Genomic DNA, 25,905 nt, shown 5'->3' on the forward strand with positions numbered 1-25,905 from the left:
AATGTTAATCGTGGACTCTTTCTTGTATGCATACCTAACCTGATGTACCGTTTCTGTTTACTTTTTATCTGATATGTTGGCATTCCTGTTGAGTGCTTTGTTGTATGTACTTTGTGTTATTTTTCTCCTTTAACCACTTAAGCCCCGGAGGATTTGGCTGCTAAAGGACCAGGGGTTTTTTTGCGATTTTTTTACTGCGTGACTTTAACGGACAATTGCGCGGTCGTGCGACGCTGTACCTAAACAAATTTGACGTCCTTTTTTTCCCACAAACAGAGCTTTCTTTTGGTGGTATTTGATCACCTGTGCGATTTTTTTGATCACGCGCTATAAACAAAAAAAGAGCGTAAATTTTGCAAAAATAACAATATTTTTCACATTTTTTTTATATGAAATTCCCCAAAAAAAAAGTAAAAATCAAAATTTTTTAACATTTTTCGGCCAATTTGTTTTATGCTACCTATGTTTGGTAAAAAAAATCGCAAAAAGCGTATTTTGATTGGTTTGCGCAAAAGTTATCGCGTTTACTAACAAAGGGAAAGATTTCTGTCATTTTTGGTGTTTTTTTTAACGCGTAATGGCGGCGATCTGCGATTTTTTTTTTTTTCGGTACTGCGACATTGCGGCGGACAGATCGGACCCTTGACTGACATTTTTGACACTTTTGGGGGTACCAGTGACATTACTGCAGTAATGAGTGCTATACATATGCACTGTTACTGCAAAAATGACACTGGCAGGGAAGGGGTTAACTTTATTGGACAGGGAGGGGTTAAGTGTGTCCTAGGGGCGTGATTCTAACTGTGCAGGGACATTCCTATTGGCGTAAAAGCAAAGATCAACCGTTCTACATAGTAGAATGGACAGATCTTCACTTTTACACAGGGAGAACTGACAGGCAGCTTGTTTACACAAGCCGCTCTGTCTTTCTCCCTTCACAGGAGCGATCGCAGTGTGACTGGCGGACATCGAGTCCGCCGGTCACACGCACTGACTTGTCTGTGAACCAGCCGCGGCGGGCGCGCGCCTCGGCGGGCGCGCGCCCGCCCGCGATAGGCTCGCAAGTCAGTGACAGGCGAGTGACGTACCGATGCGTCACTCTGCCTGGCCGGGGCTGACCGCCGCAGTATATAGTCGTGCGGCGGTCGGCAACCGGTTAATAAAAAGAATAAAAAAAAAAAAAAAAGATAATTGATTGTATGGCGATGGCCCTGGAACTATGAAGCACCATTAGGCTACATTCACACTTAAGCATAGCAGTGTTTTTTTTTTTTTTTTTTTAAACCATTTTAGAAGTGTATTACAAGCATTTTACAGCTTCAGACGTTTTTGTTTAGCCAATAGAATGCACTGGGGGGGGGGGATTGGGGGTGGAGAGCTGCCATTTGAGCAGAAAAGGAGCGACAAAGTGCTTGTAAAGTGCTCAAGTCAGGCATTTCTGTTGAAGTCTACGGTGCCAGAAACGCTTGTATTCTGCCAAAAAAAGAAGCTCACTTTTTTGAGCGACAGGCGTTTTGCTTCATGCGACATAACGCAATGTGAACAGGGGCCATTGAATTGGATGGGATTTGGCTTGTTAAGCGTTTTAGAGCTTCAAGCAGAAAATCGCGGGACCTTAAAGAGGTGGTCAATCTGCCACAGCTCTAGGAACTGCTTGCAACCTCTGGAGGAACCCTACAGGTGCATGGAACCCTGGTTAAAAATGGCTGGTCTAGATAACCTAGTCCTGTGTTTGATATAATGTACAAGTGCTTAACAAATAGTAAAAATTGTGCATAAAGTATAAATGTTGTAAAGTGTTAGACTGAAGAGATGGTGTTAATAAAGAATAAATATACCTAAATAATCCCAGCGTACCATTACTACTGTTCATTAATTCATTGAGAATCCCGGAGCTTTGCGTTCCTTTAATTTGCAGGCTTTCCTCCCTGTGCAGAGTCTGGTCTATCCATGATTTGCAGGTAGTGTCATTCGTGCGTCAGGCGGTAATATACTGAGAGTGGGCGGGGCTTATACCCTGCACGGGGAGCAATCTAAAATATTGTCTGGTATGCACATTCCTCTTCCCCTTCGTATGAATAATAATAGTATAAAAAGGTCACGTACAAGGGCATCTTGAATTAAAGAACATAGTCTTCTTTATCACATATGAGGAGTGGAAAAAAAAAAAAAGATGTAGAAGAATTATTACAACGCACACTTGCCAATGCTGTCTTCTTTATTGTAAGAGGATTTACTAGGATCTCCTTCAAAATATTTATATACACTGCTCAAAAAAATGTATGGAACACTTTGAAAACACATGAGATGTGAATGGGGCTTGATATCTATACTGGTATGGACTGGGTAATGTGTTAGGGTCTATACTGGTATGGACTGGGTAATGTGTTAGGATCTATACTGGTATGGACTAGGTAATGTGTTAGGATCTATACTGGTATGGAATGGGCAATGTGTTAGGATCTATACTGGTATGGCCTGGGCAATGTGTTAGGATCTATACTGGTATGGACTAGGTTATGTGTTAGGATCTATACTGGTATGGACTGGGCAATGTGTTAGGATCTATACTGGTATGGGCTGGGTAATGTGTTAGGATTTATACTGGTATGGACTGGGTAATGTGTTAGGATTTATACTGGTATGGACTGGGCAATGTGTTCGGATCTATACTGGTATGGACTGGGTAATGTGTTAGGATCTATACTGCTATGGACTGGGTAATGTGTTAGGATCTATACTGGTATGGACTGGGCAATGTGTTACGATCTATACTGGTATGGACTGGGTAAGGTGTTAGGATCTATACTGGTATGGACTGGGTAATGTGTTAGGATCTATACTGCTATGGACTGGGTAATGTGTTAGGATCTATACAGGTATGGACTGGGCAATGTGTTACGATCTATACTGGTATGGACTGGGTAAGGTGTTAGGATCTATACTGGTATGGATTGGTTAATGCGTTAGGATCTATACTGATATGGACTGGGTAATGTGTTAGGATCTATACTGGTATGGACTGGGTAATGTGTTAGGATCTATACTGGTATGGACTGGGTAATGTGTTAGGATCTATACTGGTATGGACTGAGTAATGTGTTAGGATCTATACTGGTATGGACTGGGCAATGTGTTAGGATCAATACTGGTATGGACTGGGTAGTGTTAGGATCTATACTGGTATGGACTGGGTAATGTGTTAGGATCTATACTGGTATGGACTGAGTAATGTGTTAGGATCTATACTGGTATGGACTGGGTAATGTGTTAGGATCTATACTGATATGGACTGGGTAATGTGTTACGATCTATACTGGTATGGACTGGGTAATGTGTTAGGATCTATACTGGTATGGACTGGGCAATGTGTTAGGATCTATCTATACTGGTATGGACTGGGTAATGTGTTAGGATCTATACTGGTATGGACCGGGTAGTGTTAGGATCTATACTGCTATGGACTGGGCAATGTGTTAAGATCTATACTGCTATGGACTGGGCAATGTGTTAGGATCTATCTATACTGGTATGGACTGGGTAATGTGTTAGGATCTATACTGGTATGGACTGGGTAATGTGTTAGGATCTATACTGGTATGGACTGGGTAATGTGTTAGGAAGGAAAGGATGCCACATTGTTTGATGGAAATGAAAAGTATCACCCTACAGAGGGCTGAATTCAAAGAATGAAGGTGTTCTCAGAGTGTCCACAGCAAGTTAAATGAATGAGCCAGTGTATTAATCCAGTATGGCGTTCCTCCAAGAACTGACATGGGGGGCAGTCGGCCATGATCACAGCAATAATTTTGTGCAAAATGCTATCATTTATAGCAACCGGAATAGACTTTACTAAAGTCAGGTGGAATTTGGATTGGATTGGCTACTGTGGGTTGTGGTGCGTTGCTATTTGCATTACTACATAAGCTAACATGACACTTGAAATGTTTTCTCCATTTTTGCTTCTAACTGCTTTGTAAAGTATTTTTCTTTTGGATATGTGGTATGTATTGTGAATAAGGCTTCCTATTTGTCCTGCTTTACAGTGGTAGCAGAATGCCGGGTGTCTCTACAGCAAAAAAGTGGCAGTGAGCCACCATCGCTAGAACCATCACAAGTCACTCAAGAGGCTGAGAACATTTCTGCTGTGGAGCGGACTCCCACACCTCCCGTCCCAACCAGTCCAGAAGTAAGTAGCACCTTAGAACTGTATCTATGTTACTATATGTGGACAGAGATATAATCTACAGTTCTCTAATACTGGGGTTCTTCATTGAAAATCAAACTCCCCCCCAACCCAGGATGATAAAAGTAAGTAGCGCCTCAGTCACCTTAGTCTTAGTCACCTTGAGGGCAGTGATAGAACATACGATACTCTAATAACGGAGTTCTTCAAGGAAAAGCAAAACCTCCCCAGGGCCCAAGCCTTCTAAACTGAGGTTCCCCCCCGCAACCCAGCTTGACAACATGTACAGTATCTCACAGAAGTAAGTACACCCCTCACATTTTTGTAAATATTTTATTCTATCTTTTCATGTGACAACACTTAGAGCCGGTTCACACTGGGGCGACTTGTCAGGCGACCTGGTCGCCTGACAAGTCGCCGCGGGTCGCCTGCCATAGATTAGCACAGGACCCATTCTAATAGGAGCGACACAAGTCGCTCCAACTTAGAAAAAGGGTCCTGAGCTACTTTGGGGCGACCTGGAGCGACCTGCATTGACTTCAATGATATGAAGTCCGTGCATGCCACTCCGAGGTCGCGGTGCGAGCTGCGCACCGCGACTTCACACGTCGCCCGGCAAGTCGGGTCGCGCCTATGTGAACCGGCTCTGAAGAAATGACACTTTGCTACAATGTAAAGTAGTGAGTGCACAGCTTGTATAACTGTAAATTTGCTGTCCCCTCAAAATAACTCAACACACAGCCATTAATGTCTAAACCGCTGGCAACAAAAGTGAGTACACCCCTAAGCTAAAATGTCCAGAAGTTCGACACTTTTGGGGGGACCAGTGACATTACTACAGTAATCAGTGCTAAAAATATTAAAAATATGCACTGTTACGGTAATAATGACACTGGTAGGGAAGGGGTTAACACAATGGGTGATCGAGGGGTTAAATGTTAGCCTAGGGCAATGATGGCGAACCTTGGCACCCCAGATGTTTTGGAACTACATTTCCCATGATGCTCATGCACTCTGCAGTGTAGTTGAGCATCATGGGAAATGTAGTTCCAAAACATCTGGGGTGCCAAGGTTCGCCATCACTGCCCCAGGGGGTGCTTTCTAACTGTAGGGGGGAGGGGCTTTTGAAATGATCATAGAGACCTGTGATCCTATATAGAAGGATCACAGGAGCTCTGTGATAATTCCAGAGAGAACGGTCTGCTGTGTTTACATTTTTTCCTACAAACAGAGCTTTCTTTTGGTGGTATTTGATCACCTCTGCGGTTTTCATTTTTTTGCGCTATAAGCAAAAAAGGGCCAAAAATTTGGGGGAAAAAAAACTATTTTTGACTTTCTGTTATAAAACCTATCCAATAAAAAAAAAATTCGAATGTCTTCATAAATTTATGCCAATATGTATTCTGCTACATATTTTTGGTTAAAAAAAATCGTAATGAGCGTATATTGATTGGTTTATAGCGTCTAAACACTATGGGATATACAGTATATTGGAATTTTTATTTATTTATTTTTTATACTAGTAATGGCGGCAATCAGTGACTTATAGCAGAGCTGCGATATTGTGGCGGGCAAACGAACGCTAAATGACACTTTCCGGGAACCAGTGACATTAATACAGTGTAAATAATTATGTGCTGTATTACTGTGATAGATTGTTTAATATATGTCTGGCGCAGCTCCTAATATACATCTACTAAAAATTTATATTAATATATATATATATATATATATATATATATATATATATATATATATATATATAATTATATTATATGTAGAAACACAAGAGCAGCTGACACAAAATCATGAATTATGCCAAAGATTAATCATAACAAGTAAAAAAGTGCAGCGCTAATCAATTCTCAAAAAAGTCTACATCCAAGGAGAGAACGTGAATTAAATCTTAGATCAATATTGTGAGGACCACCACCGACACCCAATCACACAGCCTCTTACCAAGTATCACAGACCCACTAATACAGTGGTCAGTGCTAAAAATATGCACTGTCACTGTACAAATGACATTGGATGGGAAGGGGTTAAACATAAGGGGGGCGATCAAAGGGTTAACTGTGTGCCTAGCCAGTGTTTGTGTGTACTATATGTGCTGATTTTACTCAGTGAAGTGATGGATTTTATTCCCTGCTTTGCAGGGGTGCAAAATCCCCCATCCCTTCCCCCACTGTCAGATGGAGCTCTGCCTGGTTTTTGTGTACAGTATGTGTTGCTTTTACTAAAAGAAAAGATGGATTTGAGTCCCTGCTTTGTAGGTACACAGAATCCATCCCCTTCCCCCCCCCCTGTCAGATGGAGCTCTGCCTGGTTTTTGTGTACAGTATGTGTTGCTTTTACTAAAAGAAGAGATGGATTTGAGTCCCTGCTTTGTAGGTACACAGAATCCATCCCCTTCCCCCCCTGTCAGAATGGAACTCTGCCTTGCTTACATAGGCAGAGCTCCTTTCTGAGTTTCTGCCCGACGACCAGCGCGTTTCGGCGGAGATCGAGTTCCCGGCATCCGCAGATCTGCTTCTGCTGTGAATAATCTTAGCAGAAGCGGCGCACGCGCCTCCTGCAGGCGGAACTGCACAATCAGGTATACATACTAAGGATCGACCTATATTGTTTTTTCATTGCTGATACCGATCTTTTGGTCATCGCGTATCGGTATCGGCCGGTATTTTCGTACATTTAAAAAAATGTTTTTTTTTTATTTTTACTTGACAGCTACTCTTGTGGAGGGATCTGGGGGGTCTAAAAGACCCCAAACCCCTCCTCTGCGCTTAAAAGCATTCAAAACGCCAAGTTTGGCTGTTTTGAATGCTGCCATTTTTTTTAATCTGGCGCCGAATACCCGGAAGTGATGTCATGACATCATCTCCGGGTTTTACATGGAGACCCGATCAGAGCCAAATGTGGCTTTGATCGGGTCTTTGGCGGCCATGCAGGCTGGTTCCCCGGGTCTCCCGGTGGGACGGGAGACCCAGGCGAGCCGCGGAAGGTGGCGGGAGAGGGGAGGGACGTCCCCTCCCGCTCCTTGTAATGACAGCTGAGCAGCTTCTCAGCCACATCGGTTGTCATTACAAGACAGCCGACTGTCGGCTATGGACGCCGGTACCGGGGTGATGCCTCTAGCTGCAGGCATTACTCCAGTACAAGCACTTTCCGAAATATCGGTAATTTACTCCGATCTATCAGGGAAAGTGCATATCAGCCCTCAATATATATCGGCCAGGGGCGTAACTACAAGGGTGGCAGGGGTCGCAATTGCAACCGGGCCCCATGCTCCAGGGGGCCTGTGCGGCTCCCCTGTACACCTGGATAGGAGGGGCAGCATGCAGAGAAATCGCTGTCCTCCTTTTTCCTCCTGTAGCTGCAGGGAGGAAATTGGAGGAGATTAGTTTCTCTGAATGCTACCCCCACCACTCCTCCTATCCAGTTCACTTGTGTTCTGCTGTCACTGGGCCCCTGTGTGCTCCGCTGGTCCCCCCGCTGTGCTTCCGGCTTCCTCCCTCACCTCTTCTGCCGGCTGCTGCAGGGGATGTGTCAAAATCGAGAACCAGGAAGGGGTCGGTAAATACGTAATTTACCAGCTCCTTCCTTTTCTGAATGGACAGAGTCATAGTCAGTGACATTGTAAAAAAAATAAATAAAATGATAAAAAAACAAAACAATTAAAATACCAAAAAATTAAAACTACTGACACCAGTGGGTGAACTTCCAGGATCGCAAAGTTGCGACCGGGCCCTGGCATTCCACCACTGTGGGGAAGCCCCAAGATGGCAGGAAGGGGGCCCACTGCAGAACTTGTGAAAGGGTCCCGCTGCGGGACCGTAATAATGGGCCCCACAACGAGAGTAAAGGGCTCCAGGATCAGTGGGAAGAGCCCCAGGCTTAAAGAGTAGGGCCCCAGGCCAGGGGTCTGGGGGGCCCTTCATTGTTTCTTGCATCGGGGCCCTGAAGGTTCTAGTTACGCCTCTGATATCGGCTTTACCAATAATTATATCGATCCCTAATACATACGTGATCCTGCGCAGAGCTGCTGCCCTGTAGCAGTAAATGTGCTATGGGGCGGTCAGCAAGTGGTTAAATTCTTTCCGTTGAATGCGGAGACCTTCTGCAAGAAGTTCCTCTCTGATACATAAAGTTATTGCTCATCTTTACTGGTCTGATGAAAACAAATGAATGACATTAGGATTAATAAAGGCAAATGTGTCTTTCATTATATGAAACATAAGTGTAGCGCTCCATCCACCCTCCTTCTGATCCTTCACACTCCCTATAATTCATCTTGTTGGTTCTACAAATGGTTTTCTTAGCATCTGATGATCATTATTATTATTATTCTCCTCTTAATATACCGGCTGCATTATTCGGCACATTCCACCAATACTCCACGGACAATAAGATAAACTCTTTCACCCTCGTGAGGAATGAGTTGACTACCCATCTGGTAGGGTTGGATGGAGATCCTGGGATCCCGCAGAGTTGTATTCCTGCACTGAGGCTGGATGGAGTCTCCTAAATCAGTCACAGCCTGGCAAAGTCCGTGCTCCCCGTCCAAGCTTGGATCCGAGCCCGGCCTTCCTTTTGCGGGCCGAGATATTGCTTTGTTTGTTTTCATGATGAATGTGTTTTCGGAAAAGTATTTCTTTTTTGCATACCAGTAATTCAATTTCTCCCGTTTTTTCTATTTTGGTTGCTGTGCTATGTATGAATTCTTCTCTCTGGCTGCTTTCCTTGCTGTTACTTTTTGTGCTTCAGAAAACCTTTTCTTCCTTTTTTAATGCCTCGTTTCTCTCTGTTTCCTCCTCCGTTTTCTGTCTCCTCAGTTTTCCTCCTGCTCGGACAGCTCAGAGTTTACAAGCCATAAACTGGTAGGATTTCACAATCGTTTCTCAATTGGAGACTTGATTAATTTTTGCTTCCAACAGCCCTTGAAAAAAAAAATAAAAAATTAAAGGCAAAGTTCACCTCTTTTCTAAAATACAGCTCCCCTATGTACCAATTAAACCATTAATGTGTCTTGGTTGCTTGATTTTGAGAACAAGGCCTTACCTTAGCTCAGGGCTCGACAAACCCCAGGCGCCAGGTCGCATTGGTAAATAGAATTAGCGGCCTAGCGCCTGGGTTATACTGCGGCAGGTGTCTTGTCGCCAGACATCCCAAGTCTCCTGCGAGGTGTGGGAGTCTCCCACATCTCGCAGGAGCCTTTGGATGTCTGGAGACAGAATGGTGTCTGTCAGCTGTGACAGAATGGAGCCAATTCTTCCTGTGTTGTTCTGGCTCTGTCCTGTCACAGACGGAGTGATATCAAATGCACTCCGCCTGTGAGGAGACCGAGAGATACAGGAAGCATCGGGTCTGCATGCTTCCTCCAGCGCCGCTCCTCACACTCTGTTGTCTGTCATGTGTCTTAGGAGCCAGCAGGACCCGCCATTAGTACCAGCCTGCAGTACCCAGCAGTACTTGCATCAGTACTTGCATCAGTACCCACTGCAGTGCCAGCCACTATTACCCACTACCGTACCAGCCAGTAGTAACAGCCAGCAAATCCCACCAACAGTACCCATAGCAGTACCAGCCAGCAGTACCCACTGCAATGCCTGCCAGCAGTACCAGCCAGCAGTACCAGCCAACAAAGCCCACCAGAAGTACCCATAGCAGTGCCACCCAGCAGAACCCACCAGCAGTACCAGCCAGCAGTAACCACCAGCAGTATCAGCCAGCAGTACCCACCACCAGTACCCGCCAGCAGTAAGTCACATGTGCTAGGGGTGCAACTAGCCCTCAGCACATAATTGTAAATATCCCAGCATGTGCAGTGTTTCTGACTCCTACCATCATTACCACTTCAAATCACTGAAGTGGTCATGGTGGTTGGAGTGCTCTTTTAATATCTCTCAGAAAAAGTAAACAAAGTACACACAGGTCAAATGCTGGTGTTCCGTGAGAATAACCTACCCCGTGAGAAATGCCTACCCTTGTCACTTCCTGTGAGGAACAGCTGAGCAGCGTAGCAGTGCGCATGCTCACAGTCCCAGATACGTAATGGAACAGCTGAGGAGCTGACAAGTGCGCATGCACGGAGGGTATGAAATGATCATGGCAGTGTGTGTAACGCGTGATCATTTCATACCCTCCGTGCATGCGCACTAGTCAGCTCCTCAGCTGTTCAATGACGTAGTGGTGACATGGCTGCACCGGAAGTGACGAGGGTAGGTTTTTTTCACGAAACATCGGGCAACATCAGGAGGTTCATTAAAAACTGGTTATCCTTGGGCCTGTGTGTATGGCAGCCGGTCCGACAAAAGCCGGCCATTCGGCATGCGCGGAAAAAAAAAAAGCTAGCTCCTAGATTTCTCAAGCCCTTCCTTAACCCTTGCTATATTTCTCAGAAAGCTTCATCACTTGCTGCTATGTAGATTTGGGACAGAGAAACCAGTAAGACACTGGAAGGAGTTTACCAGCTGACCTCAATTAAAAGAGGGGTGTTCGGCCCATCCCTATAAGTTCGCACCAGAACTCCCAAACATGGAAAAAGTTTGAACCCGAGCCGCAAACCCTATGGGACCCGAACTTGAAAAATCAAGTCTCTATTTTGAAGGCTTATATGATAGTTATTGGCCATAAAGAAGGGTATGGGGGCCCCAGGTACTGCCCTAGGGGACATGTATCAATGCAAAAAATATATTTTTTAAAAAGATAGTATATACAGGAGCAGTGATTTTACTGCTACTTAACTGCCTCCGCCTGCTTTATAGACGAATGACAGTCTCTCTGCATTCACTTCCTGTAGATTGTCACTCAGCATTCACTTCCTGTAAATCAACTCCCAACATTCACTTCCTGTAAATCAACTCCCAACATTCACTTCCTGTAGATCAGGGATCTCCAAACGTTCTAAACAAAGGGCCGTTTTTCTGTCCTTCAGACTTTAGGGGGGCCAGTGGGAATAAAAAGAATTACATAATGCCTGTAGTCAGTGGAAGTAGAACTAGTGCCCCATCATTGGTAATTAGTGGAAGGAATAGGGCCTAATTGTTGGTCAGTGGGAGAAATGGTGTCCTACCATTGGTGTCAGAGGAAGGAAAAATGCCCTACTGTTGGTGTCCATGAGAGGAATGATTACCAACTGTTGGTGTGAAGAGATAAAGGGGATTAAAGAAGGTGTGTGTGTGTGTGTGTGTGTGTGTAGAAACCAACCGGCCCTTAGTTTGCTATACTTACCCACCAGTCTACTGACAAACCAAATAAACCTGTCTAACATAATAGGTTAAAAACAGGGGTTTAGTTAACACACATTTGCAAATGCATTTATATGCTGCAGGCCACTCCAATGCACCCTGTGTATCCTGCAGTCCTAACAATACCTAACACTACTCAAACTGAGTGTCTACTGAGTGTCTCCAACATGGGAGTACATGAATGCTAATGGATGGATGGGAAACAGGTGAGCTTGGAGGTGGCCCAATCCTCCCCCAACCTGCTCCCAGCCATGACTGGTATTGAAAAACGAATGGCTATGTGAAATCCATAGGGTGTAAACTAAAAAATGACCAGCTGGGAGACAAACACCCCCATCCCAGTAATATAGATGGTAAAGGCAAATTGGGACTTTAGATGAAACACCAGCCTGTAAAGCGAGCGTCTCCATCCCTGGCAACATGGAAAATTTGGGCAGTTTTGGGAATTTACATGAGACACAGGCGAGCACTGCTCAGCGTCTCCATCTCTGTATATAACAGAACTGAAGAGAAAAAGGGGATTAAAGAAGGTGTGTGTGTGTAGAAACCAACCGGCCCTTAGTTTGCTATACTTACCCACCAGTCTGCTAACAAACCAAATAAACCTGTCTAACATAGAGGAATGATTACCAACTGTTGGTTTTAGTGGAAGGAATGGTGCCCTCTTGTTGATGTCAGTCAGAGGAATGATTCCACACTGTTGGTGTTAGTGGAAGGAATAGTGTCCCATCATTGGTGTCAGTGGAAGAAAAAATCCCCCATTGTTGGTGTCCATGAGAGGAATGATTACCAACTGTTGGTGTTAGTAGAAGGAATGGTGCCCCCTTGTTGATGCCAGTGGGAGGAATAGTGCCTCGAGGGCCAGATATAGGCAAGCAAAGGGCCTAATTGGGCCCAAGGGCTGCAGTTTGGAGACCACTGCTGTAGATCGTCTCTCAGAATTCACTTCCTGTAGATTATCTACAGCAGTGGTCTCCAAATTACGGCCCTTGGGCCGAATGAGGCCCTTTACTTGCCTTTATCTGGCCCTCAAGGCACTATTCCCCCCACTGTAATTTTATTTTATTTCTACTGACCCTGGGCATTTCTTACTTCCGCTGGCCACTCTGGCCCCCCTGAAGTCTGAAGGACAGTAAACTGGCCCTTTGTTTAGAAAGTTTGGAGACCCCCTGATCTACAGGAAGTGAATGCTGGGAGTTGATCTACAGGAAGTGAATGCAGGAGATGATCTACAGGAAGTGAATGCAGGAGATGATCTACAGGAAGTGAATGCAGGAGTTGATCTACAGGAAGTGAATGCAGGAGATGATCTACAGGAAGTGAATGCAGGAGATGATCTACAGGAAGTGAATGCAGGAGATGATCTACAGGAAGTGAATGCAGGAGATGATCTACAGGAAGTGAATGCAGTAGATGATCTACAGGAAGTGAATGCTGAGAGACGATCTACAAGAAGTGATGGAAACTGAAAATCATTTTTAAATATTCAAATAAACTGACAAGAATTTAAACCACCCGTGGATGAGGTGTGAGAGAAAAGCACATTGGGATGGCTGGGCCAGAAATGGGATTGGAAAACTTCTAATTATTATGAAAAGGCAAATTCTGCCCAAAAAGGAGAACTTATCCTTTAAGCTGATAGCGTAGCTTCGGTGAATGCCCCACCGGGACATAAAGAGCCACAGAAAGTCAATTTCTGCCACTGTAAACCAAATGTATATTCTGCATTTAGGGTTTTCTTAACTAATCAAATCTATTGACTTGGATATCAAACCTTTTGAAAAAAGTCTGCTTTGGTTGAATGGCAGAGCCTCGGGCTTATTCACTGGGAAAGCATTAGAGATATTTACAACATGGCAGATGCCTTCAAAGCAACCATTTTCACGGGTCTAGTTAAAAAGTTTCCAGTGTTTTGGACAAACTTCTACGTAACCTTTTCCGCTAATGAAAATACTTTATGTGAACAGTAACTCAAATTGTGCAAATTTATTGAAAGCAAAGTAGGCAGTTATTTTTTTATCAAAACGTTAAAAGGTCTGTAGCGCTACCCCTGCTGGGCCTGCTGATTTTAAACCTGAACTCCCTCAAAAGTGAATGGCGTCAGTAGGGCAGAGGACGGTGTCAGCAGGGCAAAGGTTGTCAGTAGTTTTTTATTTTCTTAGCAGCCCTTTTGGGAGATTTTTGGAGAAATATCAGGATGTCTAAACAGATTCCCGATATCTCACTTTTGAGACAGAGAAAGGAGATTGAGGACCATGTCCTCAAACTCCATCTCTGCAGCCTCAGCTGTACAGAATGAATGAACGGAAGGAGCTCCCTGTTCATTCACAAACTGAAGCATCGTAAACGCAGTTTACAATGCTTCAGTTATGAATGAACACAGTGAGTGATCAGTATCGATCACTCACTGTGTTCATTCAAAAAAGGAAGGGTAAATATGTAAAAACTTGTAACAGGAGAGGGGTTGGGGGCATGGGATATTCCAAAACAGGTATCAATTGACTGTGTGAGGACAATCTTCTCCTTAAGCAACTGGAAATATTGAACAATCTAAGGCTGTACACCATAGGGCAAGTCTCTAGCATCTGGTTACCCTGCACCACTGCACAGCTTTTGGTACCCAGTGCAATCTCATGAACACTGCACAGTACAGGAGGGTTCTAAGCTCACAGTCCAGGAACCTGCTGAGGACTGGGAATGGCCAGTAACTGAGACTGTATGAGAGCTGTCTCAGTCCAAGCAACCTCTGGCACTTCTAACCCAAAAGCACACAGTCACCAAGGATTACAATTTATGGTCATTACTCACAAGTCGCCAGGAAAGCTGCAACATTCTAGCTTCCTCCGAACACTTCCCAGTGAGTGAGACAGTCCTTCTCTAGACTAGATCCCTTTGTTGAAGTCCTGTACTCGGTTCCAGATCACTTCCAGGTCCCAGTTCTGCCACCACTGAGACCTCACAGAACAGCAATATAGTCCACAGGTTGCCGCATGGGCAATAGCCTCCGTGAGGCTTGGACCTCTCCTTGTTGGGGAAAGATAATCTCTCCAGGGCTTCAGGTTATTTATCAGCTTCCCAGCCACCATCTGGGCACACCTCGCAAGCTATTATCTAGACCATGATCAATATTCAGGCTGGTTATTTGAATTACCCCTCCCTAAGCTCTAGAAACTTCATCCAGAGGCAGGGGGAAGCAATCAAACTCCCAGCCTGTGAAACCCTGAACAGAGCAGATCCAACAATTACTGCTCTCTTGATTGCAAAAGGAGCGAAAAAAAAAATATTTAGCTAACATCCTACGCCTTTCTTTTTATTCTGGGGCTTTGTTTAGAGCAGGGTTAAGAGCTTTTGCTCCTTTCAGAATTGCTTTTTTTCCCCAGATAAGTCTAGCAGAATGCAAAAGCAGCTGTAGCGCGTCAAATGCAGGTCATTCGTGGCTACACTGAATTGTGAATGGTCCTTACATTGGTGGTCAGTGGGAAGAATGTCCCTTACGTTGGTGGTCAGTAGGAAGAATGCTCCTTACATTGGTGATCAGTGGGAAGAATGTTCCTTACATTGGTGATCAGTGGGAAGAATGTCCCTTACATTGGTGGTCAGGGAGAAGAATGCTCCTTACATTGGTGGTCAGTGGGAAGAATGTCCCTTACATTGGTGGTCAGTGGGAAGAATGTTCCTTACATTGGTGGTCAGTGGGAAGAATGTCCCTTACATTGGTGGTCAGTGGGAAGAATGTCCCTTACATTGGTGGTCAGTGGGAAGAATGTCCCTTACATTGGTGGTCAGTTGGAAGAATGCTCCTTACATTGGTGGTCAGTGGGAAGAATGCTCCTTACATTGGTGGTCAGTGGGAAGAATGTCCCTTACATTGGTGGTCAGTGGGAAGAATGTTCCTTACATTGGTGGTCAGTGGGAAGAATGTCCCTTACATTGGTGGTCAGTTGGAAGAATGCTCCTTACATTGGTGGTCAGTGGGAAGAATGCTCCCTTACATTGGTGGTCAGTGGGAAGAATGCTCCCTTACATTGGTGGTCAGTGGGAAGAATGCTCCTTACATTGGTGATCAGTGGGAAGAATGTTCCTTACATTGGTGATCAGTGGGAAGAATGTCCCTTACATGTCAGTGGGAAGAATGCTCCTTACATTGGCGGTCAGTGGGAAGAATTAAACCCTTACCAGCTAAAAAGAGAATTGGTGTCCATGCTGCTGGTTTTGCCAAGTGGCATTGACCCTGCCAAAGTTCTTTCGGCTACAGTTTAAAGCGATTTGTAATGTCTAGTTTTTTTACCTATAAAAATAACAAACATGTTATACTTACCTGCTCTGTTGCATTGGTTAGCTCCTGGTTTCCATTCAGACATGGAGCCCCGACCCAGGCCCGTCCACTTTCGCCCCTGATTGGCTAGCTGACTTTGATTGTCTTAGCCAATCAGAAGGGAGAATCTCGGACGGCTGAGACACTTGTGGACATCGCTGGGCAGAGAGGGATCTCAGGTACGTTTTAGGTGGCTGCTGCACACAGAAGGTTTTTCATCTTAACCACTTGCTGACCGCCCGCCGCAGATATACTGAGCGCTCCTGAGAGGCGAACGCGCGCTGCCAGGGGCAGGGACGCGCACCTGCCCCCACAAGGCAGCGGAGATGCCGATCCACGGGGCCGGTGGCCCACGATCGCTCCCCGCTGAGAGAGAATAACGGTCTGCTGTTGTAAACAGTATCTCGGACTTGCCTGGTGTGTTCCTTGTTCTTCATGATGCTCTCTGCGCTTTAAGCGGACCTCTGAGACTATCACAGTGCAGGTGCTTTTATACGGAGACTTGATTACACACAGGTGGATTCTATTTATCATCATTAGTCATTTAGGTCAACATTGAATCATTCAGAGATCCTCACTGAACTTCTGGAGAGAGTTTGCTGCACTGAAAGTAAAGGGGCTGAATAATTTTGCACGCCCAATTTTTCAGTTTTTTATTTGTTAACAAAGTTTGAAATATCCAATAAATTTCGTTCCACTTCATGATTGTGTCCCACTTGTTGTTGATTCTTCACAAAAAATTACAGTTTTATATCTTTATGTTTGAAGCCTGAAATGTGGCAAAAGGTCGCAAAGTTCAAGGGGGCCGAATACTTTCGCAAGGCACTGTATATGTATATATATATATATACGTGTGTGTGTATACATACTTTAACTTATTTATAATTTTTTATTATATTCTAATTTATGATTTTGTGTTTCAAACTTTCATACCCGAGATGTTATAAAAAAGAACGCACAGAAAAAAAAAAAATCATATGTAAATAGTTGGTTTGGGCTGCTCATTCTTAAGAATTACATGCAAAATAATTGTACCGCTTTCAGCACCTAAAATCGGAAAGAATCATACCGCCAGGGAGGTTAAGGAACCACTAGAAAGCAGTAGATGAACCCAGGCTGAGAATGGTGAAGCCTGGGTACAATATCTGTATTCCTGTATTGTGCTCGTATTGGCCCACCACTAAATATATATACACGGGCTGATATGGCGATGGCCAAAATTCTGGTTTCTGTGCCACCATACAACTTATTATAAGTAAATTGCGGGTGTTCTATAGCTATTTCTCCGGGTACAACCACTTGCAGTATAAAAAAAAAAAATAGAGTAACTACTCAAATTCTTTTTTCCTGCAATAGACTTTTCCTTGCCCAACGATCTTCTCTTGGAAAACATATTCGACGCTCGGCGCTGCCAAGTTTTTGTTTTGCTGATCAAGTTTTTTTTTTTTTTCTGAAAAGATTAAATACAGATTAGACTTTATAATGAAATTGGAGCTATCGCTTTTTCTCTATGAATGATGGGTTAGTGCTTTGCTATGACTCTATTAAAGTAATCACCCTAAATGGAATATCTTCTGCTTTGTTGTTAGTCCAATAAACATGTAAATGGCAGGAGAATGGAGCGTTCTTCCTGTCCAGGGAATTTCACTTTGGACTTGTATGAATAATAAAAAATAGATAAAGAGCAGTCTTTCTGCTTTACCTGCTGTCATCTGTATAAGGAGAAAGTAGAATACTGTATGCACTTTTTTTTATCCAGTAAAAGCCGAAGACTGGATTTGTGACTGTAAGAATTGATTGCCCGTTGGCTAGGCAATTATGATGCTGCCTTTTGATTTCCTATGTATCAGTACAATGGGGCCCATTGGAGTTCCTTCCGGTAGAAGCAGGTTTAGGAGTGTTTTGCCCAATAAAACAGTGTTTTTATCCACTACTACTACTACGCTCCCTATCATACAAGATAGGCACAAGTTTATAAATGGTAAAACAATTGTTTCAATTTATTATAAAGATATTGCTAACATGCAATGATTAGTTATAGAATCAATAGATATAGCAAAGAATTAGTGTCAATACATCACCGGATATTGTAGCATCACCCATTGCCTCTACGATTGGGGGACTCCAGCAATCAGCAAGGGGAACACCGGGAAAATCGACTCAAGCCTTGTCTGCCGCGTCTTCAGAAAAGTCCTGATTTTCCCCTGAGAATCCCCTTAGTTCATACCATAATTCTGTCAAGTCATTCTTGCCACGCATGCGTGATTAAATATTTGCTGTGTAAGCAGCATGCACGGATATGCGCAGTCCATAGATCCGGCGCATGGACGACTCATGCGGACATGCGCAATAACTTGTTTTTAATGACTGCTCATCTCATTCCCACAAGACTGCTCATCTCATTCCCACAAGACTGCTCATCTCATTCCCACAAGACTGCTCATCTCATTCCCACAAGACTGCTCATCTCATTCCCAGAAGACTGCTCATCTCATTCCCAGAAGACTGCTCATCTCATTCCCAGAAGACTGCTTATCTCATTCCCACAAGACTGCTCGTCTCATTCCCACAAGACTGCTCATCTCATTCCCACAAGACTGCTCATCTCATTCCCTCAAGACCTATCTATGATAGCAACAGGTTCTCAACCTGAAGCAGCCTTGATTCCCATGAAATGATTTAATAACAACCGTCAGCTCTATTTGTCTGAACTGAAATAACCCTTGTTCATATGAAAATGGCATCCATTATTTGGTGAAGATTCAATTACTTTGAACTATTCACTCTCTCTGATACAGCCGTATCACAAGGAGCCCATTCTTGCCAGAGCTGTTGTGGTGCATTGGGCGGTGTTGTCCAATGCAACCATAACGCTACATCAAGGGAACAAAAGTGAAAGCTAACCCTCAGCGCAATTACTTTCCTAATAGTACAAAAAATATATATTTATAAAGCAATTGTTCAGTAATTCTGCAGTTGCAGCCCACACTACTAATAGATTAAAATATATTCATAAAGTGCGGCACAACCGAAGCAAAATTTTATGTATCGCATCTGATCCCTACACTAGGTGTACTATAATGTGTGACCCACACATGATTGCATATTAATCACCATCAAATGTCCATCAGATTTTTTTTTTTTTGTTTTAATGGTTGAACTAGATGGTCTAGTGTCTTTTTTCAACCTAATTATGTAAGGGGGGATTCTGATGAGGACTGTCATGTAGGGGGGGACTGTGATCAGGATTGTCATGTAGGATGGGACTGTGATTGGGACTCTCATGTAAGGGGTAGACTGTGATTGTCATGTAGAGGGGGACTGTGATTGTCTTGTAGGGGGGGACTGTGATGAGGCCTGTCATGTAAGGGGGGCTGTGATTCTGACTTACATGTAAGGGGGGGGGCTGTCATGTAACGGGGGACTGTAATTGGGACTCATGTAAGGGGGGCACTGTAATTGGGACTCTCATGTAAGGGGGGCACTGTGATGGGGCCTGTTATGTAGGGGGGACTGTGATGGGGCCTGTCATGTAAGGGGGGACTATGATGGACACTGTCATGTAAGGGGGGACTGTCATGTAAGGGGGGATTGTGATAGGGACTCTTGTGGGGGGAGGAACTGGGATGGGGACTGTCATGTAAGGGGGGACTGTGATAGTGACTCTCATGCAAGGGGGGACTGTGATCAGGATTGTCATGCGAGGGGGGGGGGGGGACTGCTGTGATTTGGGATTCTCGTGTAAGGAGGACCTGTGATCAGGTTTGTCATGTAAGGGGGAACTGTGATTGAGACTCTCATGTAAGGAAGGGGGGGGGGGGGGGTTGGGATGGGGACTCATGTAAGGGGGGACTGTGATCAGGACTGTCATGCAAGGGGGGGACTTTGATGAGGACTCCTTTTTTAAGGTGGGGGCTTTGATGTGAGCACTGATATAGGGGTGACTCGGATCTAGGGGCAGCTATTGTGATTGGTTGTGAAGACTTTGGGGGTCCCATCCCATTGTTGGTATAATTCCAGCGCAGCCAGGGAACCTGAAGACCAGCAATGGGGGGGGGGGTTTGGATGTTGGGGATAAACAGAGACTGTAGGCTGACCTGAAGTCTTGTGTGAGAGGCCACTGGCCCTCGCTGTGGGCTGGATTTGGCCTATGCGCTGTAGTTTAAAGACCCCTGACCTAAACCAATAGAAAAATAGTTGTACATTTTTATGTGATCCTAAACAGAGAAGTGTTAATTGGCATAATCCATTCATATAAATCATGTATAGCATGCCACTGGATGTGTTTTGAGGTTTTTTGTTTTTTTTTAATTTTCAAAGTCCCTTATTCCTGCAGAGCTGTTATGTGGTCACATGATAATTCCGTGTTCTTTGGCATCGGTATGGAAAGATCCTCAGGGGTGGGGCTTCTGGGGCTGTTGTATGCTCTCTACCATATGCTTCAATATGGTGTAGGTGGAGTCACAGATGATTGACACTAGCTCTCATTCTGTTTAGCCGACATCTGCATCTAAGGTTCTATCTTTTACTTTACAGGTATTAACACTTACATTTGATTTAATACTGATTTATATTAAACTAAGCATTTTTGCAAGTTTATTGAATGTAATACATAAACATACCATAATCCCGCCTCCTTGGTGGTTAGCAATAGGAGGAGGAGGGGAGTGTAATTTACCGCTGTGTATATGCCCACATGTGGGACCCTAAAGTCATGGGCTGCACAGATAAGAAAAAGGAGGAAATGAAGAGCTCAGAAGGGAACTGAAATTGAGCATGCTCTGTAGAGGACACCAGCTTGTTTACACAATCTCTGCTGAAGGCAGGGGTAACTAGGTATATTTCGCTCTACACAAAACAAATGCTTTAGTGGATTTGTGAGAAGGATCACTCTATTATATAGCATGTAATAAGAAGTTTTCATAGTCTACTAACACTTTAATAACACTTTATCCATTTTCCGACCGCGCTATAGCACGGTCGGCCAGTTCTGGGAGGGCGTCCTATGATGTCCTCCCATGATCGCTCCCGCCACACATCCGCTGTCCTTCGGACGCAGCTGATCATAGTTTGAGATAAAAAAGCTATTACAGCAGCTCTTTACCACGTGATTAGCTGTGTCCAATCACAGCTGATCACGATGTAAACACACTTACCAGTTATCGGCCCTCCTTTCCTCACACTGTCACTGTGAGGAGAGGAGAGAGCCGGTAGCTGGCTAGAGTGAAAGGGGACATCTGCACTGATAATCAGTGTCCTGATTTTCAGTGCAGCCCCCACAGTGCCTAATCAGTGCCCATCATTGCTGCCAGTGAGTGCACTCTCATCCGTGCTACAAACCAGTGCCCGTCAGTGCCCATCCGTGCTGCAAATCAGTGCCCATCCGTGCTGCAAATCAGTGCCCATCCGTGCTGCAAATCAGTGCCAGTCAGTGCCCAATCGTGCTGCAAATCAGTGCCAGTCAGAGCCTATCCATGCTGCAAATCGGTGCCAGTCAGTGCCCATCAGTGCTGCCTAGTAGTGTCCATCAGTACATCCTCATCAGTGCTGCTGATCAGTTCCCATCAGTGCAGAAAATCATTGTCCATCAGTGTAGCCTATCAGTGCTGCCTATTAGTGCCCATCAGTGCATCCTTTATCATTGCAGGATGGAGAAAAATTACCTCTTTGCAATTTTTTGCAAAAATTTATAACCGAAACTAAGAAAAAACATTTTATTTTTTCCAAAATGTTTGGTCTTTTTTCGTTTGTTAAGCAAAGAATAAAAAAAACACAATGGTGAATAAATACCACCAAAAGAAAGCTCTATTTGTATGAAACAAATGATAAAAATGTCATATGGGTACAGAGTTGCACAACCGCGCAACTGTCAATCAAAGTGCGACAGCGCTGAAAGCTGAAAATTGGCCTGGGCAGGAAGGGGGGTAAAAGTGCCCTGTAGGCAAGTGGTCAGGAAAAAAAAAAACCTTTTTTGTGTCTGGCGGTAATTGTTCAGATGATGGATAGATTGGGAGCTGTGCGGTTCTAGCTGGATGTAGATAGGAGAGGATGGGGCTATGTTGCGTGTAGTTACGTTACAGCAGATTGGTGGGAATATTGAGCACATCATATCATGTTTTCTATGTGGCAGGACCTCTCTCCGGGGAGTGTAGAGGAAGCCGAAGAAGCTGAACCCGATGATGAATTTAAAGATGCTATTGAGGTAGGTAAAAAAAAAAAAAAGTTTTTGGTCTGTTTGTTGGTGAAATGTCTATCATAGAACGTACAGTTTGTACACTTGCGTAAAGCTATATAGATTTAAAATATGTATCCTTTTCAGAGCAAAGAGTGTATTTTTATGGTTCAAACATTTTAACGCCATGAAATAAAAGCTTCCTGAGCTGCATGAATGGCTCTCATCACACTAAAGGGTTTACTAGTCTCTAATTTTACTTTGCCTTGAATCTTGGTAACGGCACGTCTGGAATCTTTAACCATTTTCTTGAGTTTTTAATGCAGCGGTGCTCAACTCAGGTCCTCCAGGGCTGTGAAAGGAACTGGAAGACGTTGGCTGCTGGCGCTCCTGAGGACCATAGTTGAGCACCATTGGTTTAATGTGTCCAAATGCCTTTTAAAATAGCACAAAAAAAATGATGGGACCGTCTATTCTAATGGCTGTACAGATGGAGCAGAGTTAGATAATGGAGTGCGTTTTGGGCTGTTGAGAAAGGTGATGTGGTCTGCATGAGCGCATGGATAACGCTGCACTCTGCTCCATCTGTGAAGATTATCCCAAAGTTTTTTGTATTATCTATGGTAGTGGTGAACAAGGCTAAAGTGAGAAAAGATTATCTATTAAAATATATTGTATATTACTACCAGATATAGTGAATGCAGGCTCCTTCGGTGACCAGATTTAATTAATGCAGGCTCCTGGGGAGACCAGATTTAGTGAATGCAAGCTCCTTCGGTGACCAGATTTAGTGAATGCACGGTCCTGGGAAGACTAGATTTAGTGAATGCAGGCTCCTGGGGAGACCAGATTTAGTGAATGCAGGCTCCTGGGGAGACCAGATTTAATGAATGCAGGCTCCTAGGGGGAGACCAGATTTAATGAATGCAGGCTCCTAGGGGAGAGACAAGATTAGGGGAATGCAGGCTCCTAGGGGGAGACCAGATTTAGTGAATGCAGGCTCCTAGGGGGAGACCAGATTTAGTGAATGCAGGCTCCTGGGGGGGAGACCAGATTTAGCGAATGCAGGCTCCTGGGGAGACCAGATTTAATGAATGCAGGCTCCTAGGAGGAGACCAGATATAGTGAATGCACGCTCCTAGGGGGGAGACCAGATTTAGTGAATGCAGGCTCCTAGGGGGGAGACCAGATTTAGTGAATGCAGGCTCCTAGGGGGGAGACCAGATTTAGTGAATGCAGGCTCCTAGGGGGGGGGAGACCAGATTTAGTGAATGCAGGCTCCTAGGGGGGGGAGACCAGATTTAGTGAATGCAGGCTCCTAGGGGGGAGACCAGATTTAGTGAATGCAGGCTCCTAGGGGGGGGAGACCAGATTTAGTGAATGCAGGCTCCTGGGAGGGAGACCAGATTTAGTGAATGCAGGCTCCTAGGGGGGGGGGAGACCAGATTTAGTGACTGCAGGCTCCTAGGGGGGGCGAGACCAGATTTAGTGACTGCAGGCTCATAGGGGGAGACCAGATTTAGTGACTGCAGGCTCCTAGGGGAGACCAGATTTAGTGAATGCAAGCTCCTTCGGTGACCAGATTTAGTGAATGCACGGTCCTGGGAAGACCAGATATAGTGAATGCAGTCTCCTGGGTTTAGGAACACTTTAATCCTAGTAAGCATTTTCAGATGAAAGCGTTAGAGAGGGAAGAGGACTGCTGTAGTGATTGTTGACTTTGATAAACCAGAACCATGTGTGACATTTGTGGTGTGCAGAGAGCTTCTCTTTTTCTTTATGTATCAGAACATAGACAGCTCCGTGTATCATCTGCACCCAGAGCAGAGGGCAGAGCAGAGGAGACTTCCAACACATACACTCAACTGAAATGTAGATTCATTGGTCCATCCCATGCCAGGGAATACAGAACAACTTGTATAGCATGAGATGCAAATATATCACAGCATGCTGGAAAGTCTCTTTCACCAAACATTCCATCTGCAATGGAAGGAGGAAATGGTCCTTCAGCCTGGGCATTCATAGTCAGTGAAAAAGCTTTGGCTTCAAATGCCCCAAGATCAGTACGATATCAGACGTATGCCACACCTGTGATGGCAGTCTACTCATGAGTGTCCCTTTTATAACCTATCCAAATTTAGTTCCTAACCGTATTCTCTTTGTCTACGCTGCTTGGGAAAGGAGCAACAACTGATGACCATGGTGATTGCAGGCCAGGTGAGGCAGGAGAAGGAATCAGAAATGGCTTATTCCCCAAAAAAAAAAATTGTGCTTCCATATGCCCAGCTTATTTTTTATTTTTGGCTTTTCATAGTTCTGGCCCTGCTACTTTCCCAGCCATAATTCCCTGCATGCTCTACTGCCATCAACACATATTACCGTAGATGTCCAACTATTGGAATTTAATTTTATGGAGTTAACAAATATTGGGTAAGTTGTTTGATTGGGCTAGTTTATGGCATTGGATATAAGAAAAAAGTTGGAAAGAGAATCCATATAAACTGGTCAGTTTAAGGCTAAACATAGGGCCAGATTACTGTCCTTCAGATTTTAGGCTGATCAGACTGTGGCCAGTGGAGTAGAAAATACCCCATCATTAATTGTCAGTGGGAATAAAAAAATTACACAGTGACTGTGGTCAGCGGGAGGAGAAAATAGTGCCCTATAGTTGGTGCCAGTGGGAGGAATAGTGCCCCATCATTGGTATCAGTGTGGGGGAATAGTGCCCCATCATTGGTATCAGTGGGGGGGGAATAGTGCCCCATCATTGGTGTCAGTGGGGGGATAGTGCCCCATCATTGGTGTCAGTGGGAGGAATAGTGCCCCATCATTGGTGTCAGTGGGAGGAATAGTGCCCCATCATTGGTATCAGTGTTGGGGAATAGTGCCCAATCGTTGGTGTCAGTGGGAGGAAGAGTGCCCCATCGTTGGTGTCAGTGGGAGGAAGAGTGCCCCATCATGGGTGTCAGTGGGAGGAAGCTTGCCCCATCATTGGTGTCAGTGGGAGGAAGAGTGCCCCATCATTGGTGTCAGTGGGAGGAAGAGTGCCCCATCATGGGTGTCAGTGGGAGGAAGAGTGCCCCATCATTGGTGTCAGTGGGAGGAAGAGTGCCCCATCATTGGTGTCAGTGGGAGGAAGAGTGCCCCATCATTGGTGTCAGTGGGAGGAAGAGTGCCCCATCATTGGTGTCAGTGGGAGGAAGAGTGCCCCATCATTGGTGTCAGTGGGAATAGTGCCCTATGGTTAGTATCAGTGGGAGGAATAGTGTCCCAAGAGCCAGATAAAGGCAAGCAAATGGCCACACTGGTTTAAGGTTAAATTCTCACAATACAGACAGTGGAAATATTTGTCATAACTACACAAGGGATAGAGAAGGTTCTAGAAGAAAGTTTGCTTAGCCTTTGTTATGGCCTTCCCAGTAATTACCTCTGGCAGCAAGACATGAACTATCAGAATGGATGATCACAAGACCACCAGAGCTTTGGGACTTTGATATTGCATGGAACTTTTGAATGCTGCATGGGCTGCAATAAAAATCCTCTTTATTCAAGGAAATAAACATTGCAACTATTTTGGACACAATGGGCTTTATCAGAGCTGCTGTTATAAATTGTGGGGCCCCATACAGCCTACCTGACAGCCCCCCTGCCCCCTCCAGCCGAAAGTGACTCAGGACATAGATCTTTTAGGCCCTTTTTCTGCAGCCTCAGCTGCACGGATGAATGAGTAGGAAGCACTCTGAGGCTTCCTGCTTGTTCACAAACCGAAGCATAATAAACACAGTTTCCTATGCTTCAGTGATGAAGGGACACAGGAGTGATTGGTACCAATTGCTCACTGCGTTCATTCAGAAAATGAAGGGGTCAGTAAATGACATATTAACAGGCCCCTTCCCCCGCTTTCCATCCTAAAACATTCCCCTGTGTGCCTGCAGCAACTGCCGGTGGGAGAGCAGAGGGAAGCCAGCAGCGCTGTGGGGGAAAG

At 44.7% G+C, this 25,905-nt stretch overlaps 1 protein-coding gene across 4 annotated transcripts in view; it reads left to right on the forward strand.

The window, feature by feature from the left end:
- The window catches only part of ZFYVE27 (zinc finger FYVE-type containing 27), a 145,503-nt gene that overhangs the window by 70,729 nt on the left and 48,869 nt on the right, over window positions 1-25,905 (forward strand). For 2 of the 4 annotated variants that reach the window (XM_082267481.1, XM_082267479.1), the window contains exons 7-10: window positions 4,047-4,189; window positions 9,019-9,063; window positions 21,879-21,950; window positions 24,102-24,122. In XM_082267481.1, the coding sequence (XP_082123607.1) occupies window positions 4,047-4,189; window positions 9,019-9,063; window positions 21,879-21,950; window positions 24,102-24,122 (281 nt within the window). The remainder of the gene's footprint in view (window positions 1-4,046; window positions 4,190-9,018; window positions 9,064-21,878; window positions 21,951-24,101; window positions 24,123-25,905) is intronic. The other 2 variants (XM_082267480.1, XM_082267482.1) reach the window with 2 other exon arrangements.

This window comes from Pelophylax lessonae (genome assembly GCF_965119305.1).
Source record: "Pelophylax lessonae genome assembly, chromosome: 9".
In the NCBI taxonomy this organism is placed as follows: Eukaryota; Metazoa; Chordata; class Amphibia; order Anura; family Ranidae; genus Pelophylax; species Pelophylax lessonae.